Below are 23095 nucleotides of genomic sequence, written 5' to 3' on the forward strand. Positions count from 1 at the left end.
GTGCCTTCGTTACATATCAGGATGTTTATTAATGTTTCATTGCTAATGTTGCAAGAGCAACTCTAAGCAGGTGGGTTTTTAGTTTTGATTTAAAGGCACTCTGTGTTTTGGCTGTTTGGCAGTTTTCTGAAAGTCTGTTCCAAATTTGTGGTGCATAGAAGCTGATCGCTGCTTCTCTATGTTTGGTGCTGGTTCTGGGGCTGCAGAGCAGAACCAGAAGAAGAAGACCTGAGAGGTCTGGAAGATGGATCCAACAACAGCAGAGCTTTAATGTATTGTGGTGCTGAGCTGTTCAGTCATTTATAAACTAACAACAGTTTTTCAAAGTCTGTTCTCTGAGCTACAGGGAGCCAGTGAAGGACTTTAGAACTGGGTTGATGGGCTCTATCTTCCGGTCTTTATGTTGGTCTAATGGTTCAGGTCAGTGTAATCAGTGTAAACCCACAACTAGTCTTAAACACATCGAATCAAAAAATACAATTAAAATGAATATCAATTATTTTCAATTCTGTTTAATCCAAATTAAGTCAGCGGCTCCGTAAGGTGCTCAGGGCTTTAGGTAGGGGCCATAAATGACAATATTTCTACACAGATCACAAATACATCAATGTAACATTTGAGAACATTATTGAAAATATCAATGCTGCTGAATTTGATTTCATGGTTTCATCATACAAAAATTCAAATTCTAAATCATTTAACATTTAAACGTTAGATTTTAAAAAGCTGGCAAGTTTACTTTGTAAAAGTTCAAAGATCAATATTCATAGTTAGATTGTTTTGTTACCACAGCTACAATCTGATACTCTGAGTTTAATCTTTGGGTTTGAGCTCTGTTTGTTCAAAAATACAAATTAGTTAACTGCAATTATAACTTATTGCTTTTTAGGTTAACCAATTGAACTACTCCCCATCTCCCAGATTTCACTAAATCTAACACAGAAGCTGTTAGAGGTGCTGATGCTTTTAGCAGCAAGTCAAATTCTGTTAAAGGCCTCATGCAGCCTTTGACTGTGGATAAGTTAAACCCACTTCACTCCACACAGAGATGTGCAACTAACGGAAAATTTAATTTAATGCTGCTAATGTGGCTTTAGCTCTTCCATTTTGTGTCTGTTGAGTTTTAAAACTCAACTCTGCTCCGGCATGGCTGTGCACAAATCTCTGCACGGCTGCGCACCTTAATTCTGGCTGACTAAGTGGAAAAAGCATTTGGTATGGTTTGAAGCATTGTGTAACCGGAAAAATAATACTAAAAATAATAAAATAATATAAAACTAGTGTGATGCATGACCACTAAGCGAGCACGAAAGCTCCTCACCGGGATTAACCTGCATGATGAGGTTAGCGATAGTTCGTAAACCACTAACGCACTGGCCAACCGGGATCATAAAGTTTACAGGGCAAACAGAGCCAGGCGCTGGACAGTGTGTTGAGATGTAAATTCCACACATAATTCTTTGTTCACAAAGATAAATCATTCTTACCGCTCCCTCAATGCGCACGTCTGAAAGCGCCACTATACGTTATTCCTGTGGTTTACAAAGAGCTGCGCAACCAGAGCAAATGCAGTGGGTTTAAGCTCTTACCTTGACGTACAGTTCTCCAAAGAAACATAATTCCTCACAGGGGGTTGAAGTAAATGTCCTTACAGGTCAGCCTGTGTCCAGTTTGAGTGAAAGGAGGCGCACGGCGAGGTAAACTTAGATATAAAGAAGAGGGAGCGGTCGAGGCAATGCACCGATGTGCCAGTTGTGTGATTGGTCCAGCTCCCGGCTTTAAATGCATGAACTATAAACCTACAAATAAACTATAAGTTTTTTAAGAATAAATCTGCTCCACCAGTGAAATGCTCAGAACAACAGAGACACTTGCAATCAGCTTTAAAAGAAAAAGTTATTATTATTATTTTTCTAAAAACAAAAACAAGCAACACTAAATCATGGTGGCTGCCAGGCTTATAATACACTGTGGGAAACCCTGATGTCATTGACCACTTTGAATAGGCCAGTCTCAATGCTGTGGTGAGCACAGAAACCAGACTGAAAGACGCCAAAGTAACTGGTAATTGTTAAGAAACTTTTTAACTATTAAAACAATTTTTTCCAAGAATCTTGCTAATGAATGGAAGGTTGAAGATTAGCCGGTAATTTTGCAGTAGTGATTTATCCAGATTGTTCTTTTTTTTTTTTTTCCTTTTTTTTCTCAGAAGAGTTTTTGCAGCGCTAGTGGCTCGTATTTTTGCAACAATAGGCAGGCAGGAAAGAGGGCGAGGAGAGGGGAGAAGACATGCGGCACGGGTCGTCAAGACCGGGAGTCAAACCTGCGACGTCCGTGTCGAGGATTAAGGCCCAAGCGTGGGGCTTGCTAACCCCCTGCGCCACCACAGCACGCCCTGAGATTGTTCTTTTTTATCAGTGGCTTGATAACTGCTATTTTTAAACCCTGGGGGAAACCTGAGAGAAGGATGAGTTTACTGTTTGAAGCAGATCAGATGGAATGACAGACAGAACTTTCTTAAGTTGTGGGCATTTTATCAAGACATATTCAAGAGGAGTTTTATTTATTTATAATTTATCCTAAATTTTTATAGTTAAGTAGTTGAGATTGAGTCATTATTTATGTTTTGTTATGTTTGTACATAGCATTGGTACTAGATTTAGATTTATGTGCAGATTAATCCACTAATTTTTAAAAATGTTCTCTTCATAGAAGTTAGAAAATTTATTGCAGGCTGTGTTTGATTGGAGTTCAGGTGGTACAATCACAGGAGGGTTTGTGAGCCTGCCAGCTGTTGCAAATAAAGCTTGAGCTTTGTTAATGTTTTTGTTTATGATTTCCACAAAGAACTTTTACCTGGCATATTTTAGTATAGAGTGATAGCTTTGAGGTCTTTCTTTATAGATTTCATAACAAACATGAAGTTGAGTTTTATGCCATTAATGTTCAGCCCTACAACAAAGTTTTCCTGCAGATCCAACTATTTGCACATATCTACATGGAGACTTGCTCCTACAAAACACAATTTTCATTTTAATGGGAATAGTGGAAATGTTCTTACATTAGTTGGGTTTGTGCTCTGGCTTGCTCCGTCACAAACTGGTAGCTCCATTTTAACGTAGAGTGAGCTTCTGCCTGGTCTCTAGCAGAGGAGAAGGTGAGAAAGCGCAGCGTCTCCATGGCAAGCGAGAGGTGAGGGGCATGTCTCAGTGACTCTTCATAATAGAGGTATACCCCCACAACAGGTGAACCATAGTTTTGAGTCCACAGTACATCACCTCAAAAGCAAGATAAACACTTCAAATCCCTGCTAGACGGCTGAGATAAGAGTCAGGAAATGTATAATCCACACAGATCCTCCTACCTGATTCCCGGTCAACAGTCACCACCAGACCATCACCACTAGACACCAGGTGAGCCATTTCTGGAGGAAGATTAGTTAAAGTTAGTTCTAGTACTGGCAGTATAACATTGTGTACTGCCCTCTTAATTATGATGCCTTAAAAAAAAACAACTGCAAGCAAATATCTTGTGAAGTCAACAAAGTCAGGAATTTGTATAAAGACCGGGTCTTTATACAACAGCACCAAGAAACTTATTGTTTAAATATATCCTTTGTGATGGTCTAAAACATAAAAAATACACTGAATTTCATGGTTGTAATTTGATAAAGCTTAAAAAAGTTCAACAGATATAAATACTTTTTGCAGATAAATGTTTATTAAGACACTGCTTAAGTCTTTGAGGTCGTTGTTGAACAAACTACTTGTTTAACTTTGTGAATCTGTGCGCAGAGACGTACTGTAGTTTTGCTTCTCATCATAAGGATGAGCAGAGTAATCGTTGTACGTAGCATTCCATCGAAGCTCTTGTATCTTAGTATCAAACATGGTAACCATGTACTCTGGAAACAAAGGGAAACACTCATTAACTCCAGACTAATTGAGTCAGGCTCACTTGAGCCGGACTTCTGAGGTGCAGTGTGTGTGTGTGTGACAGACCAGTGCGTCCAATGTAGAGCAATGGAGTGTTGGGACAGATGGACTCAGAGGAGGAGGTGGTTAAACTTGTTTGCTTTTCACCCGTTTCAGGATCCACTACGAACCACACGTCATGTTTTTTCCCTGTGTACACACACACAAAAGGAAGGTTATATACAAACAGCAAACAAGTGAGCTATGTCTTTTCTCTCAATGTAGCACACACACCCTCTCTCTGTGTCACTCACTCATCAAGAGGCAATTTTAGCTCTACCTGGTCCAAATTTAATAAAGGAATGCTGTTATTACATTTACACAATAATATGTTTATTTTCTTATTTTTATATTTTACAGCACTTTATAATTTTACAATTTATAGCATTTTATATTTTATTTTATTTTATCTACAACTACTTGTTACTGTGTCCTGTCTTTATGTTGCAACTGCAAAGTAATTTCCCTGCTGGGATGAATAAAGTACTTCTATTCTATTCTATTATTTTTAAAAAGGTATATATATTCTAAAATTCCAGAAAATAGGCTAAAGAGGTTGAATGAAAAATCTGTAAAATATGCCAATATTTTATCCGATTAAACAATAGTCAATAGAATAATCGATTAATAACATAATCGTTACTTGTTGCCCAAGCAGAAAGTGAGCAAAAAAGCAGCCAAAGTCCAGACAAAACTATTAAAAACTTAAGAAAGTTTAAAGAACTGTGGTCATCAAGATCACCTAACATGATCAAACATGATCAGTCTCCATGGGAGAAATATAAAATGATATGAGCAATGACCATAAACTTTTGCAAAGTATTTGTCTTATTTTAGGACAATTTACAATCAAAGAAAGATAAGAAATTGATAGGACAAGTTTAAGATCAGACCTGTGTAGAGCATGCCATCAGAGCTTCTGCAGGGGGCAGATTGAACCAGCTCTGGGATGGTAAAAGGCAGTTTCTGTGGAAACAGAAAACCATCCTGCTTGTGTTGTCAAAAAAAAAAAAACTAACAAAAGAAAATGTGACACAATATAAACAATTTTACCATCAAGCCCTCCTTATGTTTTCCACCAAGGATGTACAAACTGCCATCATTAGGATCTGGGAGAAAACCAGGCCTACATTTTAGAAACAGAAACAAAACAGTTAAACCTGTCAAAAATCTTTATAATTTCTAACATTATTGCTTTGTTAATTATTACAGTGAATGATAGTCAATTACAAAGCACCAAAAAGTTCCATACAAATATGGCACTTAAACAGAAGATCAGTCAAACATAATGTAAGGAATAGTTTGGCAAAGCTTGTCAATGGCACAAAATCAAACAGTGCAATGCAAAAGCATTCAAACCTTTTTAAAGTTTTCCCATTTTGTCACAACCACTAACCTTTATATTTATCACATTATCACATCCGTTGATAATGTGATAAATCAACAAAGTCGTGCCTTTAATGTATGGCTCAACTGACTTTGCCCTTCCACAGATGGAAATTGTTGCCAATGTTCTTTGAAAAACATCTCAAGCTCAAGTTCATTTTCAAGCCTGGTCCCAGACTCTCCATTGGCTTTAATTCTGAACTTCGATCAGCCCATTCTAATACATGAAAATACTTTAACATGAAACCATTTCATTGCAGCTCTAGCTGGATGTTTGTCCTGCAAGGAGGTAAATATTTGCCCAGCCGCAAGATTTCTTAATCCCCCAACAAGTTTTGTTCCAGGAGTGACCTGCAGGGGTGACGAGTTCCCTCTGTCTTGCTGAAGAAAAGCATGGTGCTGCTGGCCTACACTCTGTTTAACTGCAGGGCCGTAGAATGTTAAATGTTGCCATCCACTGGTGTTTTCGATGAAAGAAAAGCTGGTTCATTTTAGCCTCTTCTTCCATATCATACATCATTTCCTGGGGTATGGGCTTCTCAAGACCAGTTGTGTGACAGTTTTACAGATTCTTCCACCTTGATGGATCTGGGGGTGGATCTCAGCAACACCCCCAGTGATACCACAGCACTCCTGGCTGTTTCCCTGGTTAACGCTCTTCTACTCCAAGTTGCAGTTTTGCCATGTTGTTTACATTTTCAGATGATGGATCAAAAGGAGCTTGTTGAGATGTTCAACGCTAAGGATATTGTTTTCTCCTTGACCCATCTGCTGTGTTCTCTGGCCTTTATCACACCATTTGTTCTATAATGTTCTCTAACAAGTATCAGAGGCCTTTGAAGAACAGCTATATGTGTCCTGAGAATAAATTATTATATTTACTTGTCATGAAGGCAACTAGTAAATGATGAAGGCAATTGGTTGAAGTGGATTTTGTTGGATTTATACTGGGACTACGTTACATCCAAGTGTATCTACTTGGGACAGGATAATCCAAGACATGTTAATGGCAAAAATAAGTAGAACCTTAGATACATATGTGATCACCATGCAACTACATTCAAACCTGAATTCTAACAAGTAAACATAAAATGCAAACAGAAGGGAGTCGGCTCAGCAAACTGTATATTAATGCACATAAATCTCCAGTAGAAAAGAATCCAGCTAAATGTGTATGTCCAAAAGTGTTACTTACTCCTCAAAGTAGTTAGGCACTTGAACAACAGGATCTGAAACATATTTAAAAAATATTTTTATAAAAAAATCCCACATTAACAATGAGAGACAGAATGAATTCCACTAATACATGTATGTAAACCTTCTCTTAAAGTCCACTTGATGTGTCCTGTCTGCTTGGAGATAGCATGCAGACTGCCGTCCAGAGTGGAGACAAACAAGAGGGACTCTGGGAGTGTGACTGATTTGACTCCTCCAACCTGAAGGATTGAGAAGGAAAGAAAAGCTTTATCAGTTGTCAGGGAAGGATGTCATATCCAAAGAGTTCACCAAACTTTGAGTACTTGATGGGTGAGTGTGAATAAGAAGGGCTGTAATAACTGCATTGTGTTCCTTATTTAGCAGCATATGCTGATTCTCCTTACACCCACCACTAACAAAACACACAGTGGTGAGAGTTGTCTTACGTGTGTCTCATGATGCAATTTTACCGAGGACAAATTTCATTTGCCATACTATTTTTACAGTATGGGAAAGCCCCTTCATCACTTAAGGTCTTCTTATCCATCTCTCTGAATATTTAAATATAAACATAAAATTGCAATGTTTTGGCAGGCACAAGAATGAAAGAAAAAGAGCTTAGACGTGGCCAAAAAAAAACACTGAAAGGCATTCAGAAAGTCTGAAAAACCAAAGATCAACTCCCATTTAAAGGAACTAGCAGAATTTTTTCTATTGTAAAATTTAATAAAACTTACTTTAGATATACTGTCACCAAGAAGCAATTTGTCTGGATTTTTTTCTATATCATTATTTGATAAAATAGTATATAACCACCCAAAATTAGTTTCTTTTGCATATGCCTCAAGTAATACAGCATATCAAGGCTGTTTTGTATGTCTATGTGTATTTTTCTAATATTTTATTGAATAGCAATAAAATAAAAAAACAAATCACTAAATACAGTAACAAAAAAACTGTAAATATTTAAGAAAGGGCTTGGTTTAGGCTAGATTTATGTCAACAATAACATTAGATTTTATGTAAATTATATTAAACTTTGTTGAGATGCGACAAGAGGACAAATGATGTCCTGTCAGGTGACAAGCGCTGTATCCGTGTGTGTGCGACGGTGCGTGTGTATACCGCTCCCATGTTGACCCAGTGAGGGCAGCCTTTTAACTGCGCCAGTGTCCAGGTGAACAGAACCCGGCAAACTCAGAACCAAACCGTGCATTAGGACACTCATGAGCGCAAACAGCCCTAAAAACGGACGTACACACTCTTTATTACCGTCTTAATAGAGTTTTCCCCCCCCCCTGGCCAACCAGCTACTAACTGGAGCCTTACTGGACCCTGAAATAGCCGCAGAATCCAGTTGCGCCAGTCTCCTCTAAATGACAGAACACGAACCGTACTGAGAGCAACAGAAACATACAGTTTAAAGCTGTAAAGTTTACCTGAAGAAGTTTGTTCTCCCAGGACAGCAGGAGAAGAGACAGCAGAATGAGTTCCAGATCCCCCCTGGCCCCTAAAGCCCTCGACTTCATGGTGGCTGACACAAATAAACAAGAGGACTCAATTAAAGCTGCTAAACTAGCGACAGAGGTCGAACTCTATATTCATTTCCAGTGTCCGTCTGCCGCGTAGCGAACGTCTAACATCTGGTGGTGACAATTAAAGTGTCGCTTTACATTCATAAAAGCGGCACTTTTCCACATTTCCGTGTTGGGACGGACCTTGTAGAGTCAGGAGCAAACCGTCAGGAGGAAAGGAGAGGTAGGAGGAGCCGGTCTCCTGAAACTAATTGATGGGTGGCTCGACCAATCAGAAACGGCGTTGAGAATATGATGGGCGGGGCTATGGAAAGAACTGGAACACGTGGAAACAGACAACAGGACAAACGTAAACGCAACAAGAAAGCCTTTTTGTGCAATAGAAAAAGGTGGAGGGATTAATTGTTCTCTTTTCTGCACATCTAATATATCCACACACACACACCAGTGACAGGAAGGGTTTCTGCAGTTTGAAGGGTTGTGTGGTCTTTTAATGAAACTTTTTTTAAATTTAATTTCAGAAGGTATACATTTTCTTCTTCATCTACCTGTCATAAGTTTTTATTTTATTTTCATCACAGTGTATTTTTCTATTCTTCCAATCACTTGTTTTTCATACCCTGAGGTTTAGGTAATACTCAGGGTATGAAATACTCAGTGTTCTATAAAACCCTAATGGAATACAAGATTTGAGTACAATGACAAAGCCTAAACTACATTTTCCAGTTGAAATATGACAGACTGTTTTTTCATTTTAATTTTACTTAATTTTTAACTTTTTTGTAAAAGCAGGAGTACACTCACGGCCTCTTTACTAGGTACACCTTGATAGTACCTGGTTGGCAGTGATGTCAGTAACGCGTTAATTTGTAACGCGTTACTGACGTCGGATCACTTTTTTCAGTAACGAGTAATCTAACGTGTTGCTATTTCAAATCCAGTAGTCAGACTACAGTTACTTATCAAAATCATTTTTGCGTTTCTGCGTTGCTATCTTCTTTTGTAATTTAATCGTATTTCCTCTACGCGTCTTGTCGAGTGACCAACGTCTCTATGCGACAGAAATGTAAACAATGGAGGGAGATGCGCATTTTGTTGGTGGAAAAACTGGAACTATTTTGAGTTTCTGTCGCCAAGTCCAATTATTACAAGCGGCTTTGGGCTTCTTTTTTTTTTTTTTTTTTTTTTTTTAAGTCGCTTGCAAATTTAATGAGTGGCGGTTTGCGCCTTTTTGGGCTCGTTTTTGAACGTGAAGTTGCTCATTTGGGCTTTGGAATAAGCAGAGACTCATAATAAATCCCAGAATTTGTCCGTCATTAAGGTAGTTTTAGTCAGTCTCTCTCTGTCCATCATTTCCCGGATGATCCGTCCCGCTGTGTCTTTGTTAATGTCAAGTTAATGACGTCTGAATGACATCAGCTTCGCGTTGCGCTCCAGAAAACTGCAAACATCGAGACCAATGTGAACAGTGCAATAAACGTGAAAACAGCCACGAATGAACGTGTCCGTAGTTGGCAATAGTTATAATGGCAAGTTAGCACTTATAATTATTAATATTATGGTAAGTGTCACAAATCTGTGCAGCCATCTGAGCTGTGGAGCTGCAGGAGGAGCGCTGCGCTGTGACACCAAACGCAGGGCCGTAACGCAGAACCTGGAGGCTGGGGGGAGGGGGGGCTTTAAAATCCTTCTTAGAGTTTTCCAGACAACAGTGGACCACACAAATTACTCACGTTTTTTATTTTTTTGTACTGTTTTTTCTACAATCTCCTTTTCAGTTCAGCCTTATCAGGGGAGACACATTGTTGATGTTACCATTATAGAATAGCTGACAATTAAGTACAAGTACAAAGCTCAATGTTATTTTCACAGGAGGCGGAGCGTTGTTGTTAGCAGCTGCTGAAAGTAACTAAAAAGTTACTTTTAGTGTAACTTAGTTACTTTCCAAATCAAGTAGTCAGTAATCTAACTAAGTTACTTTTTCAATGAGTAATCAGTAGTCCGATTAAAGTTACTTTTTCAAAGTAATTATGCCATCACTGCTGGTTGGAGTCCCTTTTGCCTTCAGAACTACCTTAATCCTTTGTGGAATAGGTACTGGAAATATTCCTAAGAGTCTGGTCCATACTAACATGATAGCATCACTCAGTTACTGCAGATCTGTCGGCTGCACATTCATGATGTGAATTTCCAGTTCCACAAGGTCCCAAAGGTGCTCTATTGAACTGAGATCTGATGACTGTGGAAGCCGTTCGAGTACAGTGAACTCATTATCAAAATAACAGTCTGAGATGATTCACCCTTTGTGGCTTAAAGTATGGTCAGCAACAATACTCAGGTAAGCTGAGGTTTTGTCATGATGCTCAATTGGTTCTAATGGGCCCAAAGTGTGCCAGGAAAATATCCCCCACACCATTGCACCACCAGCAGCCTGAACAAGGCAGGATGGATCCATGGTTTCATGTTGTTGATGCCAAATTCTGACACTACTGTTATGGATTCTGTGTCTTTCCTGTATGTCTTTTATCTGCACACACACTTCTAGAAAGTGATACTTTATTTTATAGTTAAAATGGGGTGTTTTGTTTGTTATTTTGGCTTTGAATACCCTGAAGCTACTGACATTAACAGCTTAGTAATTTTAGTTTTTGTGTTACACAGAGTGCCTAAATTTATCCTTCGCTGTGTTGGGACGGGGTTGTAACAACAGGTAAATTGAGTTTCACTTTTTGACTTGGCTCTTTCTTCACCATGACAGACTGGTACAGCTTCCGCTTCACTGCTGGCGCTGGTCAAGTCGCCTGTTGATCTTCTGCCCCATTTTTCCCTCATTCGTGAACAAGATTCCAACAAACTTAAACTCCTCCACTTGGGGCAGGACATCCTCCCCAAACCGGAGAAGGCACTCTGCCCTTTTCTGGCTCAAGACCATGGCCTCAGATTTGGAGGCACTGATCCTCTTTGCACTCGGCTGCGAACCACTCCACACTACAAAACATGATAGCAGCCCCATTTAGTTAATTCCACCTACTAGATTTCCTTAACACAAAGAGCTCTGACATGTTTTATATTTTGAACTCTACATTATGGGCTTAAGAAAGTAAAACTTTCAGTTATCCTGTTGGGTGTTGGAGGTCTAGTCTTGTGGGGAGCTGTTTTTTCCACCAGGAGGAGCCATGAGGTTGCGGTCTGTTGGACCGTGTAATTGTGCGTAATTGGCACAATCATCGCCAGCATAAGAGGAGCGGGCGGCGGGTTCTCCGGCGCCAGAGTGTTATACCAGTAATGGTACCCAGAGCCCCCAGAGTGATTTCTCTGAGTTTTGTCCGAGAATCCTTTTTCCATGCTTCCAGGTGCACTTTCGTGACGCAGAGTATTCGGCTTGTGAGAACCCTGTTCTGGCCCGTGGATTTCCCTCCTCGTGACGCTCTAACTCCCCTGTCCGCCCCTCCAATGACTTCCCCATCCGCAACCTATGAAGATCCTCCGACCTTCGGATCCCGGACCGGACTCCTCCACCCTCCCGTTAGCTTTCAAGACTCCAGACCCAACCTGAGTCTCCCCCCCGGCGGATGAACCTCACCTCACCCAGTAAGCTCGTTCCAGGATCAGTTTTATTCCAGTCTACATTACACTTACCTCTCCTCTTCCTTGCCTCCAGTACTAAGACGATCCCGATCCAGTTTCTCCAAGAAAACATTTACCCAACCAAATATTCATCAGGTTTCTTTGAAAAGAAAATAAACTTGATTTATCTGATTCTTTGTGTTTCTGCATGTGGGTCAAGCGTGTAACTCCAACCATGACATATCCACTGTGTTGACTATTTGAGAAACTTATCAGATTTGTTTGAACTAGGATTTTTAAGTCATAAATTTGAAAAAAGAAAGGAGAGGGGGAAAAGGCAAGAGTATGGAATTGAAAACACAGGGGAAAAAAAACATATTTGCAGTGACTTTTGAGTTGTGAATGATCATGCATGCACCATATTTAAGTCATGTAATGAATTCTGTCAAACATATACACATTTCGGGCGTGCTGTGGTGGCGTAGGGGATAGCGCAACCCACACCTGGAGATGACGCGGCCGTCGCGGGTTCGATTCCCGGACCCTGCTGACATTTGCCATATGTCTTCCCCCCTCTTCTTTCAGCCTACTGTCATATAAGGGACACTAGAGCCCACAAATGACCCCCTGGTGGGGGAAAATAAATAAAAAAAATAAACATACATTTTACAGCAAATTACCAAGGACTACTACTTCCATTATTTTATGTAAATTCTTTATGCGGCATCTGTGTTAGGTAAGTTTGTTAACCTGAAATACTTTTTATTGACAGTCGATGCAACAACATAAAAACAGTAACTATGTAGACTGTGCTTTTCAGGAGTGGGGAAGAAACAAATTTTCAGCTATTTAGAGCATTCTCCAAAAAGTATATTTTTAGAATACACTCTTTAGAGAGCACTCTCAAAAGTATATTTGAAATAATTAAGTTCAATGCCACATTTGTATCTGACGTGCAATGTCATGACTCAAGCTTCACTAGGGACAGATCTGCTGCGGTGGTACAGGGCATAATGAGACCATAGTCCTTGGTGCAACTGTTTGTAAGTTTGATTCTGGCCTGATGGCCTTAGTTCCATGTCTTCCCTCTCTTTTATTACTCACTTACCTGACTAACTACTCTCAAATCAAAGCTGCCTGCGCCAAAAGCCCCAGTAAAAAATAAAGAGATCAATTATTAGTTTCCTTCCTTATTTGAAATAAACTAAATGATTAGAGTAAGACTGACTTAAATTTGTCATTTTAAACACACAATGAATTGAGTTTAAAAAAAACATAATAAATTGTGTTGGATGAACTTAATGAACTGAGTGAGATGATAAGGAAGAGGATTAGGGCCACCAAAAGAAAAAAAAAAATTCTGACTTTAAAGTCAGAATTCTTTTTTTTTTTTTTTTTTTGGTGGCCCTAATCCTCTTCCGTAAGATGATCATAATATATTGATAAGCAATATATTGGATAAATTGGTAAATTTAATTGGATAGATATAACTTGAGTTAGTTAAACTTAAGAAATATATGCTGTTCCATCATGTTTATGTTTATTTGCTGTTTGTATACCTTAGTAAGCTTAAAAATTAATGTTTTAATTTCTAGCAAACAGCAGCTGCGAACTGCTCCAGTGAGAGCTGCAGATCACATCCCGATGAAGCCAAAAGGACCACATCATCCTCAAAAAGCAGAGATGCAATCCTAAGGCCACCAAAACGGATCCCCTCAACACTTTGGCTGCGCCTAGAAATTCTGTCCATAAAAGTAATGAATAGAATCGGTGCCAAAGGGCAACCCTGGCGGAGTCCAACCCTCACCGGAAATGAGCCCGACTTACTGCTGGCAATGTGGACCAGACTCCGACACCAGTCATACAGGGACCTGACAGCCCGTATCAAAGGACCCGGTACCCCATACTCCCGGAGAACCCCCCACAGGGCTCCCGAGGGACACGGTCAAACGCCTTCTCCAAGTCCACAAAACACATGTAGACTGGTTGGGCGAACTCCCATAAACCCTCCAGGACCCTGCTGAGGGTGTAGAGCTGGTCCAGTGTTCCACGACCAGGACGAAAACCACACTGCTCTTCCTGAATCCGAGGTTCAACCATCCGACAGACCCTCCTCTTCAGGACCCCTGAATAGACCTTGCCAGGGAGGCTTAAGAGTCTGACCCCCCCCCCCCCCCCCCCTGTAATTGGAGCACACCCTCCAGTCCCCCTTTTTGAACAGGGGGACCACCACCCCAGTCTGCCAATCCAGGGAACTGCCCCCGATGTCCATGCGATATTGCAGCCAACACAACCCCACAACATCCAGAGCCTTAAGGAACTCCGAGCGGATCTCATCCACCCCCAGGGCCCTTATTCGCGGCCCCCGCTGGCAAGCCATTATAAAATAGATTACGTTTTACTGTCTTACATTCCAGATATCGCGAGTTGTTTTATGACTAGTCGTTTTTGTAGATATCTCTAATTATATTTTAACTAGAGAAAATACCTATTTGAGATATCTCTAATTACATTCTGACTAGTCAAAATGACATCAGATTTACCACTGAGTTATATAGAGACTTCAGTTCAAGATTTTTTTTCATCTTCAATAATTTTCTGGCTATCAGAAATACACATTTCAGATATCTACAATTAAATGATGACTAGTCATAAAGTAAATTCAAAATATCTCGATTTTAGTTTTGACTAGTCATAATTCTCCATAATTCAAGATATCTTAAATGTATATTTGGATAAGAGATATGGAAACTAAATATTAGATATCTTAAAAGCAAATAATGACTAGATAAAACAAAATTAGGGATATCTTAAATTGTCAAATTTCATTTTCAGATATTTCCAAAGGAATTAGAGATATCTTGAATTGCACAGTTTTTCTATTTACGATAAATTAACATTCTTACTAGTCAGAATGACATTACTGATATCTTGAATATGTATTATGTGTAGTCAAAACATCCCTGACTTACAAAGAAATTTGAAAGTTTAATAAAACAATAAAAAACAGAAAAAACCAAAAAAGATATTTGAAAATGCACAACTATCATATTGAAAATGCTTTGACAATAGCAATTTTAGCTTTTCATTCAGTTTGCAGGAAAGGAATAAACAGGAAATTCTTTGCAGATTTCTGAAACAGTCTTATAGTTCATGAAGTTTTGTGTTCTCCGTATATTCAACATTGCCAAGCTCTTTTGACATTTACTGACAATTTTGTACTGGAAATATAAAATTCTGCAGGCAACTGTTTAAACAATACAAAGGGGCATCAACACAATCCCAACGATGTAATTTTGACTACCATAGTCATAATTAGATTGAAGATGTCTTAAATTGTATTTACAGATATGTGTCCCATCAAATGACAGATTCAGTGACGTCATTTGAGATTTCTTGAAATGTAATGTAATTACAGATAGTCAGACAAAACCGAATTTATGTTAAAACTGGCTGCCATAGCCCTCTTGATAGAGGCACAAGGCATATTTATTTTGTAAATAAGGCTATTTCTAATATTGATCATTTGGAATTGTGACTTTGTTTCATTTTAGTCAAGTAGGTTATAGTCAGTGAACATTATATTTAGTTCGGACGTTACGGTTATAAGATAAAATTTGTACATACAGCTCTTACGGTGAAACTCATGGTTTACTTTCAATAAACTTCATTGTTCATCAGTAAAGCCACAATCCTTCCTTTGGGAGGCTGAGAGGGGGTCTGCTACAGTGTGTGTTAGTGCTGCCTATGTAGGGCCTGTGGTCCACAAGACCAGTACTGGTCTTTCTGTATTTTTGCTACTTGGTAAAAGTCCCTCAAGCATGAGAGGTCAAACGGTGTGTGACTTGGCACGTTTTTCTCTGGATCAGTTAGTGTGGCCATGTGTCACAGATAATACTTCCTTCAATCCCTCCTTATCCTGCAGCTCATCCTTTCACCTAAAGAGGAAGATCTTCACTTTCACTCCCTGCAGGTAGAAACATATCTTCTCTTTCTTAGTTAGTGGTTCAATAGTCCAACTGATTGTTGTTGTTCTTCCTGACATGACGGAGAAGGCTTCAGTAGTAGGACAAATGAGGAGAGTTCCTGTGCAGACAGCTCATCATAAGCCCAAGTAAGTAGCAGCTTTAGTCTGTTTGTGTGAGCAGTTCTCTCACTTATGTTTCCTGAGGTTGCCATAAAAAAGCTTAATTGTTTCCTTCATCTTTATTTATACTGTGGTTGGGTTTTTTTTTTTTTACTTGAGCTTCCAAAACCATAACAAACATCAAGAGAGCATTTGAATCTATTTTTTTATGACATAATTAAATTATTCCTTCAGGCAGGCTCTACAGTGGAGGTGCCCATACGTTTTGAGACCAAGATCTACTTTGGTCTCAAAGTAGAGACTTTGGGCTCTTTGTGTCATCTACCACATGACACAAAGATATACAAATTGTAATTGAAACTCTATTGACTTATTTTATATGCAGATATACATGAGCTATATATTAAAGTGAACCTGATGTACCGTAGGAGGTTGCTGGTTTCTCATAGTCAGGAACTGGTTGCAAACCTGAGGCCAGCAGGTATCAATCAGTTATGGCAGATCTGAACAATATGAGAAATTTTATACTGATAGGAGGAACCGAAAAGCACTGTTAAGATAAAAGCACATCTTCTGAAGTTGGGATATTTTTCCTCCAACAGGTTCGAGAGGCATCACCTCAGACAAGATGTTGGACTGGAATTTATTTCAATGTCATTTCTGAATGTTAGCCCCTCATTTTCAACAGTGAAGCTATGCAGGTTGAAAAAGGTTATTATTTCAGAGACTGTTAGAACTGGCTTGCATGTACCATTAAGAATCTGAAGGCTGCTGGTTTTCCAGAAGTTTACAAATACATGTAAATCCACCTGCAGGCAAGGCGACTTAGTTCCTATACTCAGCGGTTCTTTCTTTTTGCTTTTCATGTATGTTTTGTTGATTTTCATCAGTCGCATTACAAAACAAGTTGGATGTTCTGGTACTGTTGACAGGTTTTATTTATATGTTGAATCAGGTTAATCAGGTTTTAAATTAAGCTGAGTTGTCCTCAACGTACTTTTCAGAAGCTTGAGATTTCTGTTTTAAAATGTTCTTTTTTATTGTATTGATGTAGTATTCTAATTTTCTGAGACACTGAATTTGGGATTTTTGTTATCTGTAAGACAGAATCTTCAAAACTACAACAAATAATTATTTTTTTCTTAGATCTAAAATATCAAACTTCTTGACCCTTTTCTAAACAAACTGGAAATGACTGACGCCAGAATGACACCTCCGGTTGTTTCAGCTGCCTTACAGAAAGTTAAGGCTTAACATTAACCTTAACATGTGGATTATTGGAGAAGCAGTTAATACAACTTAACAGAAATAGGAAATGCAGTCACCTTACTGATGCATAAAGCTCCATGAATGTATGTTTGTATTGCAGGAGGTTCAGGCCCCATCTACCTATATGATGGGGCCTATGAAAGTGTATTAAAAGACCATTGTAGATATAAAAAAGGAACAAATTTCTGACCAAAAAATATCAGAAATGTTCTAGAAAAAAACATGGCCATTTCTGATTTGAAAACGTCGCAAATTTATTTTTAGAAAAAAAAAAGTTTTCTAAAATTTCTGACATCTGAAGCATTTTTTGTTTTTTGTTTTTTTTTGGTGGAAACTTGCTTAATTTTTCTATCTAAAATGGCTCAAATACAGCTATGTGCCTTTCAGAGTTTTGGGCTCTCAGTTTATAAGATTTACTCCCCTCCTACTTTACCTCTTTCTCTTCTCTGATTGGCCACTGCTTTCTCCTTAAACCAACAAACTAGACCCTCCCATCTCGTCTGCTCTGCCAGTGGCTGTCAGTCTGTTAGGATTATTGGAACTGCCCAGGCCTCACATGTGCTCTCTCTCTCTCCCACTATGCACACCACAAGATATCAACCATGAGCAGGATTAAGTACAGAGAGCAGTGTTCTGTTTCCATTTTGAGAAAACAAGACAGGAAGAAAGAAAACAGCTATGGAGTTAAAGTAAGTGCATAACATCCATTGTTAACCCAGCTATAAATGGAAAGATAAGAGGAAGAAAGAGAAAAAATGTATAAGTAAAGGAAGGGAAGATATACTATGAGAGTGATGAATGCCTTGTTGAAAAATGTTTGATTGATGTTTTTTGGCTTCTGAAAAAGGAAAAGATTATTTAAAGATGCTTTTAAAATTAAAGGTTATTTCCCTGGAAGACTTCTCTGGGTTTATACTTGAAAGTTGAGTTCCAGCTGCAGATTAAAAAACCTCTGGCGTACACATAGTGAAACTCACATTTATGCTCATGTCTTCTCATTTCCTTTGCCTGTTTGCGGTTCTTCCTGCTCAAGCTAATTCATGTAATCTAAATCAATTAAAATATTCTGTATGAAATATTTACAATCAAAATTGTGCTTTGAACTGTTTTAATCTGTGCTGAACTTATATTCATAAGGATGATTCAGGAGCTGTGCATTAAACAAGTCTGTTCAAGTATTTTATGTAGAAAACAACGTGAGTCAAATCCAAGCTGGAGTTATTACAACGCAAACCAAGTAAAAATTAATTGGCCCTAAAACAGGAACAGTTTTCTGATGCCACTGTTTCACTCAATTTTGACATTGAACTGCAATGTTTTCAGCTTGACAGATGTGCAGCATGGATGCTTTCCAGTTTCCTTACAGTTGCACAACTGTACTCTTCAGTTTGAGTTCTGCAGCTTGCATACATACACCCTGACACAGATATAGAGAACATGGTCTTATCTCAAGCATGCAGAATGCAAGACTGGCAGACATACTGGCCTGGTGCTCTGATGCAGAGTTTTCCATTTTACTCACTTCCCTTACCCTTTTCTCTAAAATGTGCACATATAATTAAAAAAACCCTTAAAAGACAGAGGACAAGCATAGAAATCCCCATGCTTGAGCAGCAAAGGAGAAGTTTTGTACTTTGTCCAATATGTAAAGCCTATAAACCTGGTTGAACACAACATTTCATCTATGTTAGTTCAGATACATAGGTGGGACACAGAGTTGAATGGTGACATGCTCTTCTACTGTAATTGCATCATCCTGTTACTACTGGATGCTTAAGATTAGCATGATAATGTTGTAATGTATGGCTGCAGCACAACTGCCATGTAAACCCCCTGAATTCAGTGGAAAAGAAGGCTTGTGGCATGAAGTGCGGTGTGAAGTGGTGAGGCAGAACACGGTAGAACCAAGATGAGATGAAAAATAATGTTTAAATGTTGAAATAAATTCCAAAAGTCCAAAAAACCTGACAGCACAGTTGAGCGGAAGCTAGGGCTCACCACTGGTAGCAACAAGCTGCACGAATGGACAAGAACCCAACAAAGACACAGAGATGCAGGTGACACTAAATACACAAGAGGTAATCAGAGAACAAGACACACTGGGGAATAATCAAAGAGAGACAGGACAACACGGAGACTCAGACACAGAAACTTGAAATAAATACACAGAAAAACACGGAACATGACAGTATCCCCCCCCCCTTAAAGGGCGGCTCCAAGACACCCTAAACAAAAAAACACATAACCAGGGTGGGTGGAGGGGCGACAGACAGGGGGCCAGAGTCCATAAACAACGAAAAACGACCCACAGGGTGGGCGGAAACGCAGGAGGCGGAACCCATGGGGAATGTCCGGCGGGTGTCCACGGCTCCGAAGGTGGGGACCACTGGGGAGATCCAGTGGGCATCCACGGTGCCAAGGAGCTTTAAGGGCCATCTGGAGGCGGCGACAAGGAGTCTCGAGGGAAAGGCACAAGGAGGCTGAGATTCGGGAGGAGCACAAAGGGGCGGGGAGGAGCACTAATACCACTAAGGGAAGGAGACTCGGGACCACAAAAGGGAGGCGTCGGGGAAACCAGTAAGGACCAGTAAGGGGCGACAAGGAAACACTGGAAGCACTAGGGAACTCAGGGGAGGCACTAGGAAGTGACGAGGAAGTACTACGGCCACTAGGAATCTCGGAGGAGGCGCTAGGAAGCTCAGAGGAAAAACTAGGAAGCGACAAAGGGACACAGGGAGCGGGGACTGTGCATGGTGGCGCTGCTGCCGGCTCTGGCCGTGGAGGCGCTGCTGCCAGCTTAGGCGCTGCTGCCAGCTTAGGCGCTGGAAGCTCTGGAGGTGTCTGGGTCTGGGCTGGGGGAGAGACTGTGCGGCTTGGGAGGCCGAGGGTTACCTTTCAGTACGGCTATGGCCATCAGGTGTTCCCACTCTGCCTCCTGCTGCAACTACGCCAGCCCCAGGTGCGGAAGACGTGGGACCCAATAATCCAAGAAAAGGACCATTCGTGTGGCAATGCCCAGGCACTGACGTGCGGAATAAGGCTTTGCCACCTCCTCGACATAGTTCTTAATAGTCTTTCTTAATCCGGCTGGATCCATATGGTGCGAGACTCACCAATCGGTCGGTTGGGTCCTTCTGTCATGATGTACGGTTTGAAGTAGTGAGGCAGAACACAGTGGAACCAGGATGAGATAAAAAATAATGTTTAATGGTGAAATAAATTCCAAAGGTCCAAATAACCTGGCAGCACAGTTGAGCAGAAAGCTAGGGCTCACCACTGGTAGCAACAGGCTTCACGAATGGACAAGAATACGGACTGGTGCATCCGACAAGGACCCGACAAAGACACAGAGACACAGGTGACACAAGAGGTAATCAGGGAACGAGACACACCTGGGAATGATCAAGGGGAGACAGGACAATACCGAGACTCAGACACAGAAACTCGAAATAAGTACACAGAACAACACGGAACATGATAGCTTGAGAGTTTATTGGTGCAAAGATATTCTGAAGCAGTTGAAGAGAGCCTTAGTGAAATGTCTGATGTCTAAACCTAGACTTTGACCTGCATATAGATTCTAAAAATATAATAAGCCTGTTGAAAATAGCTGTTTAAAATTCAGCTCTATCCATAAACAAGCTGTTAATGACTAAAATTACAATTATTTATGATGGAGATCAACACCCATCTCATAGCTCACCCATTGAGTTAAGGGATTCAACAGAAATCATTTTGTAAGTTGAAACATTAAAAATAAATAAAATTAACAAAAATCAGAAATCCAAACTCTGAAATGCCCTTACATGCTTTTATAGCATTCTGAAAAGCTTTTTAGGAGAGCAAATGGAGTTTCCATTAGCCTCTCCTTGCCCCATTCATGATCTTTGGGACTGATCAGCTCATGTGGCATAATTGAACACTGTAAGCCTTTCTTACGGTGGCCATTGTACTTTCTGCTATAAGGATTTTTCATGTATGGTAATATCTTGGTTGTGAGATATATGAAGTTTTATATCTTTATCTTAAGGATAGAAATGCACCACAAACCCATGTGCGAAAGCAAAACTGGCCAAAGAGTCTCTTTTGAGAAGTGCAGTTCTACTACTACTAAAGTAGTGTCTTTAGTTTCATAGAAAAAAACTGTAGAACAGTTTTTGCTTGAAATACTTTACTTAATGAGAGCTTTATAGGTTCTAGTTTTAATGTTTTGTCTTATTTTCCCCAATTTGATCAGAATAATGGTATCTGAGTGTTAAGGTAACCACTGTAGACAACTGTTTTAATTCCATTGCGTGTTGCTGTTTCTACACTGATGCCACATAAAGCTGTGGAGCTGTCACACATAATGGAGTGTATTGGGTGGAAGGCAGGGGATACTATCCATCCATCCATTTTCTATTCACCCTTGTCCCTAATGGGGTCAGGAGGGTTGCTGGTGCCTATCCCCAGCTGCGTTCCAGGCGAGAGGCGGGGTACACCCTGAACAGGTCGCCAGTCTGTCACAGGGCAACACAGAGACATACAGGACAAACAACCATTCACACACTCTCACACCTAAGGAGAATTTAGAGAAATCAATTAACCTGACAGTCATGTTTTTGGACTGTGGGTGGAAGCCGAAGAACCCGGAGAGAACTCATGCATGCACAGGGAGAACATGCAAACTCCATGCAGAAAGACCCCGGGCTGGGAATCAAACCCAGGACCTTCTTGCTCCAAGGCAACAGCTCTACCAACTGCACCACTGTGCAGCCCGCAGGGGATACTAAATATTTCTAATGAAGAATTTCCTGTTTCCTAATTTTAGCTTGATTAGTCACAGATATACAAAATATGCTTAAAATCTATTCCTGAAGTTTCTTGCATACTTTGCACTCAAATTTTCCTGTAAAATTTCTTCACCTGACAATGATCTCAGATGCAGAAATAAAAAACATGGCAGGTGGCTTTCTGGACATAGTGTCCATCACCTTATGAACTTTGTGTCCCAGGAATTACCTTACAAGCAGGGGCTAGAAACGAGCATAAGTTTATAGTGTAAATGCTAGAAACTTATGGTAGTTTCTAGCTCTTACACTAAAGTTTCTACAGAGAACAAGACTACAATCCCAGAAAACCCCAAATCAACTCAAGATCCATACATATATGGTCATTTAAAGCATCTAAAAATCCCATGCTCCTCTTTAGAAATCTGAAGTGAACAATCTAGATCTGTATTTTTCCATCAGACCAAAACCTACACTGCTCCTCCTGCATCATAGGCTTGACATTCTGTCTTCTGTTCAACACCTTCACCATAATTGCATGAAGTTACTAAACATCATCACTTGTGACCCATCTGATCCGTCTCTTCCTTTAGTACGTTCTCTGTTCTCACGGCACATTTGATGTCTGGCCTTTCACCTGTTCTTTTTTCTGTTTCTGTTTGCTCTGTGACTCAGCAGCCAGACACACACCAACATGTTACCAGAAAGTCCTTTATTATTGGCTATGAAACAATGAAACATGGTGAAAACTGCAGTGAGTTGCAGTGAAAGTTGCAGTGAATGTGACGGTGAAAACTGCAGTGAACATTGCAGTGAAAGTTGCAGTGAAAACTGCAGTGAAACATCTCTCCTGTTTCTATATGTTATATCACAAGCAATCAGCCAATACTCACTCACATACTGCATGCTGTCGCTGCGCCACGCTGCTGTGAGGCAGCAGTTTCTGCAGGCGGAAGGAAAGGAAGAGAGAGGGAGGAGAGGGAGAAGAAGAAAACAGGAGAAGAAAAAATTATGTAAAACTGAAATGCAGTCTGGCACCAGCTCCGCTTCTCAACTTTGCTCCCATAAACACATGAAGAAACCCTGATGATGTCACATTCTGTCCTATCCTCTTATAAATAGATCACTGATGGTAGGAGGGTGGTGATATGTCGATTAGGACGAACTGAAGGTATGTTTACAGTTATTCAATGTTTTACTTTGCTAATGTGGAAGCAGTGTTTGGACCTGCAGAGATCAATGCCTGTTGATCATACCAGAGCCTCGCTATTGTCCCATCCTGTGCTGAAGTGTGCAGATGAATCCCTCCGT

The 23095-nt window shown here is 40.0% G+C and overlaps 2 protein-coding genes across 9 annotated transcripts in view; one reads left to right on the plus strand and one right to left on the minus strand.

Moving 5' to 3' along the window:
- ern2 (endoplasmic reticulum to nucleus signaling 2) overlaps positions 1–22705 on the minus strand; it is a 46585-nt gene extending 23880 nt beyond the window's left edge. For 3 of the 4 annotated variants that reach the window (XR_006370438.1, XM_044114714.1, XM_044114716.1), the window contains exons 1-10: positions 22678–22705; positions 7997–8091; positions 6679–6796; positions 6556–6589; positions 5028–5100; positions 4868–4940; positions 4002–4124; positions 3803–3904; positions 3365–3424; positions 3062–3278 (exon numbers count right to left, since the gene is read on the minus strand). Coding sequence is in view for 3 of the 4 variants with exons in the window: in XM_044114714.1 (XP_043970649.1) it covers positions 3062–3278; positions 3365–3424; positions 3803–3904; positions 4002–4124; positions 4868–4940; positions 5028–5100; positions 6556–6589; positions 6679–6796; positions 7997–8091; positions 22678–22690 (908 nt within the window). In the remaining variant the exon portion in view is untranslated. Of the gene's footprint in view, positions 1–3061; positions 3279–3364; positions 3425–3802; positions 3905–4001; positions 4125–4867; positions 4941–5027; positions 5101–6555; positions 6590–6678; positions 6797–7996; positions 8092–8275; positions 8302–22677 lie in introns of those variants that run through there. The other variant, XM_044114715.1, reaches the window with a different exon arrangement.
- Positions 17510–23095, plus strand: part of LOC122829846 (tripartite motif-containing protein 2-like) — a 30970-nt gene continuing 25384 nt past the window's right edge. For 2 of the 5 annotated variants that reach the window (XM_044114720.1, XM_044114719.1), the window contains exons 1-2: positions 17510–17704; positions 22907–22955. The gene's annotated coding sequence lies outside the window, so the exon portion shown is untranslated. Of the gene's footprint in view, positions 17705–22788; positions 22956–23095 lie in introns of those variants that run through there. The other 3 variants (XM_044114718.1, XM_044114717.1, XM_044114721.1) reach the window with 3 other exon arrangements.

The sequence above is a fragment of the Gambusia affinis genome, linkage group LG04 (genome assembly GCF_019740435.1).
Source record: "Gambusia affinis linkage group LG04, SWU_Gaff_1.0, whole genome shotgun sequence".
NCBI lineage: Eukaryota > Metazoa > Chordata > Actinopteri > Cyprinodontiformes > Poeciliidae > Gambusia > Gambusia affinis.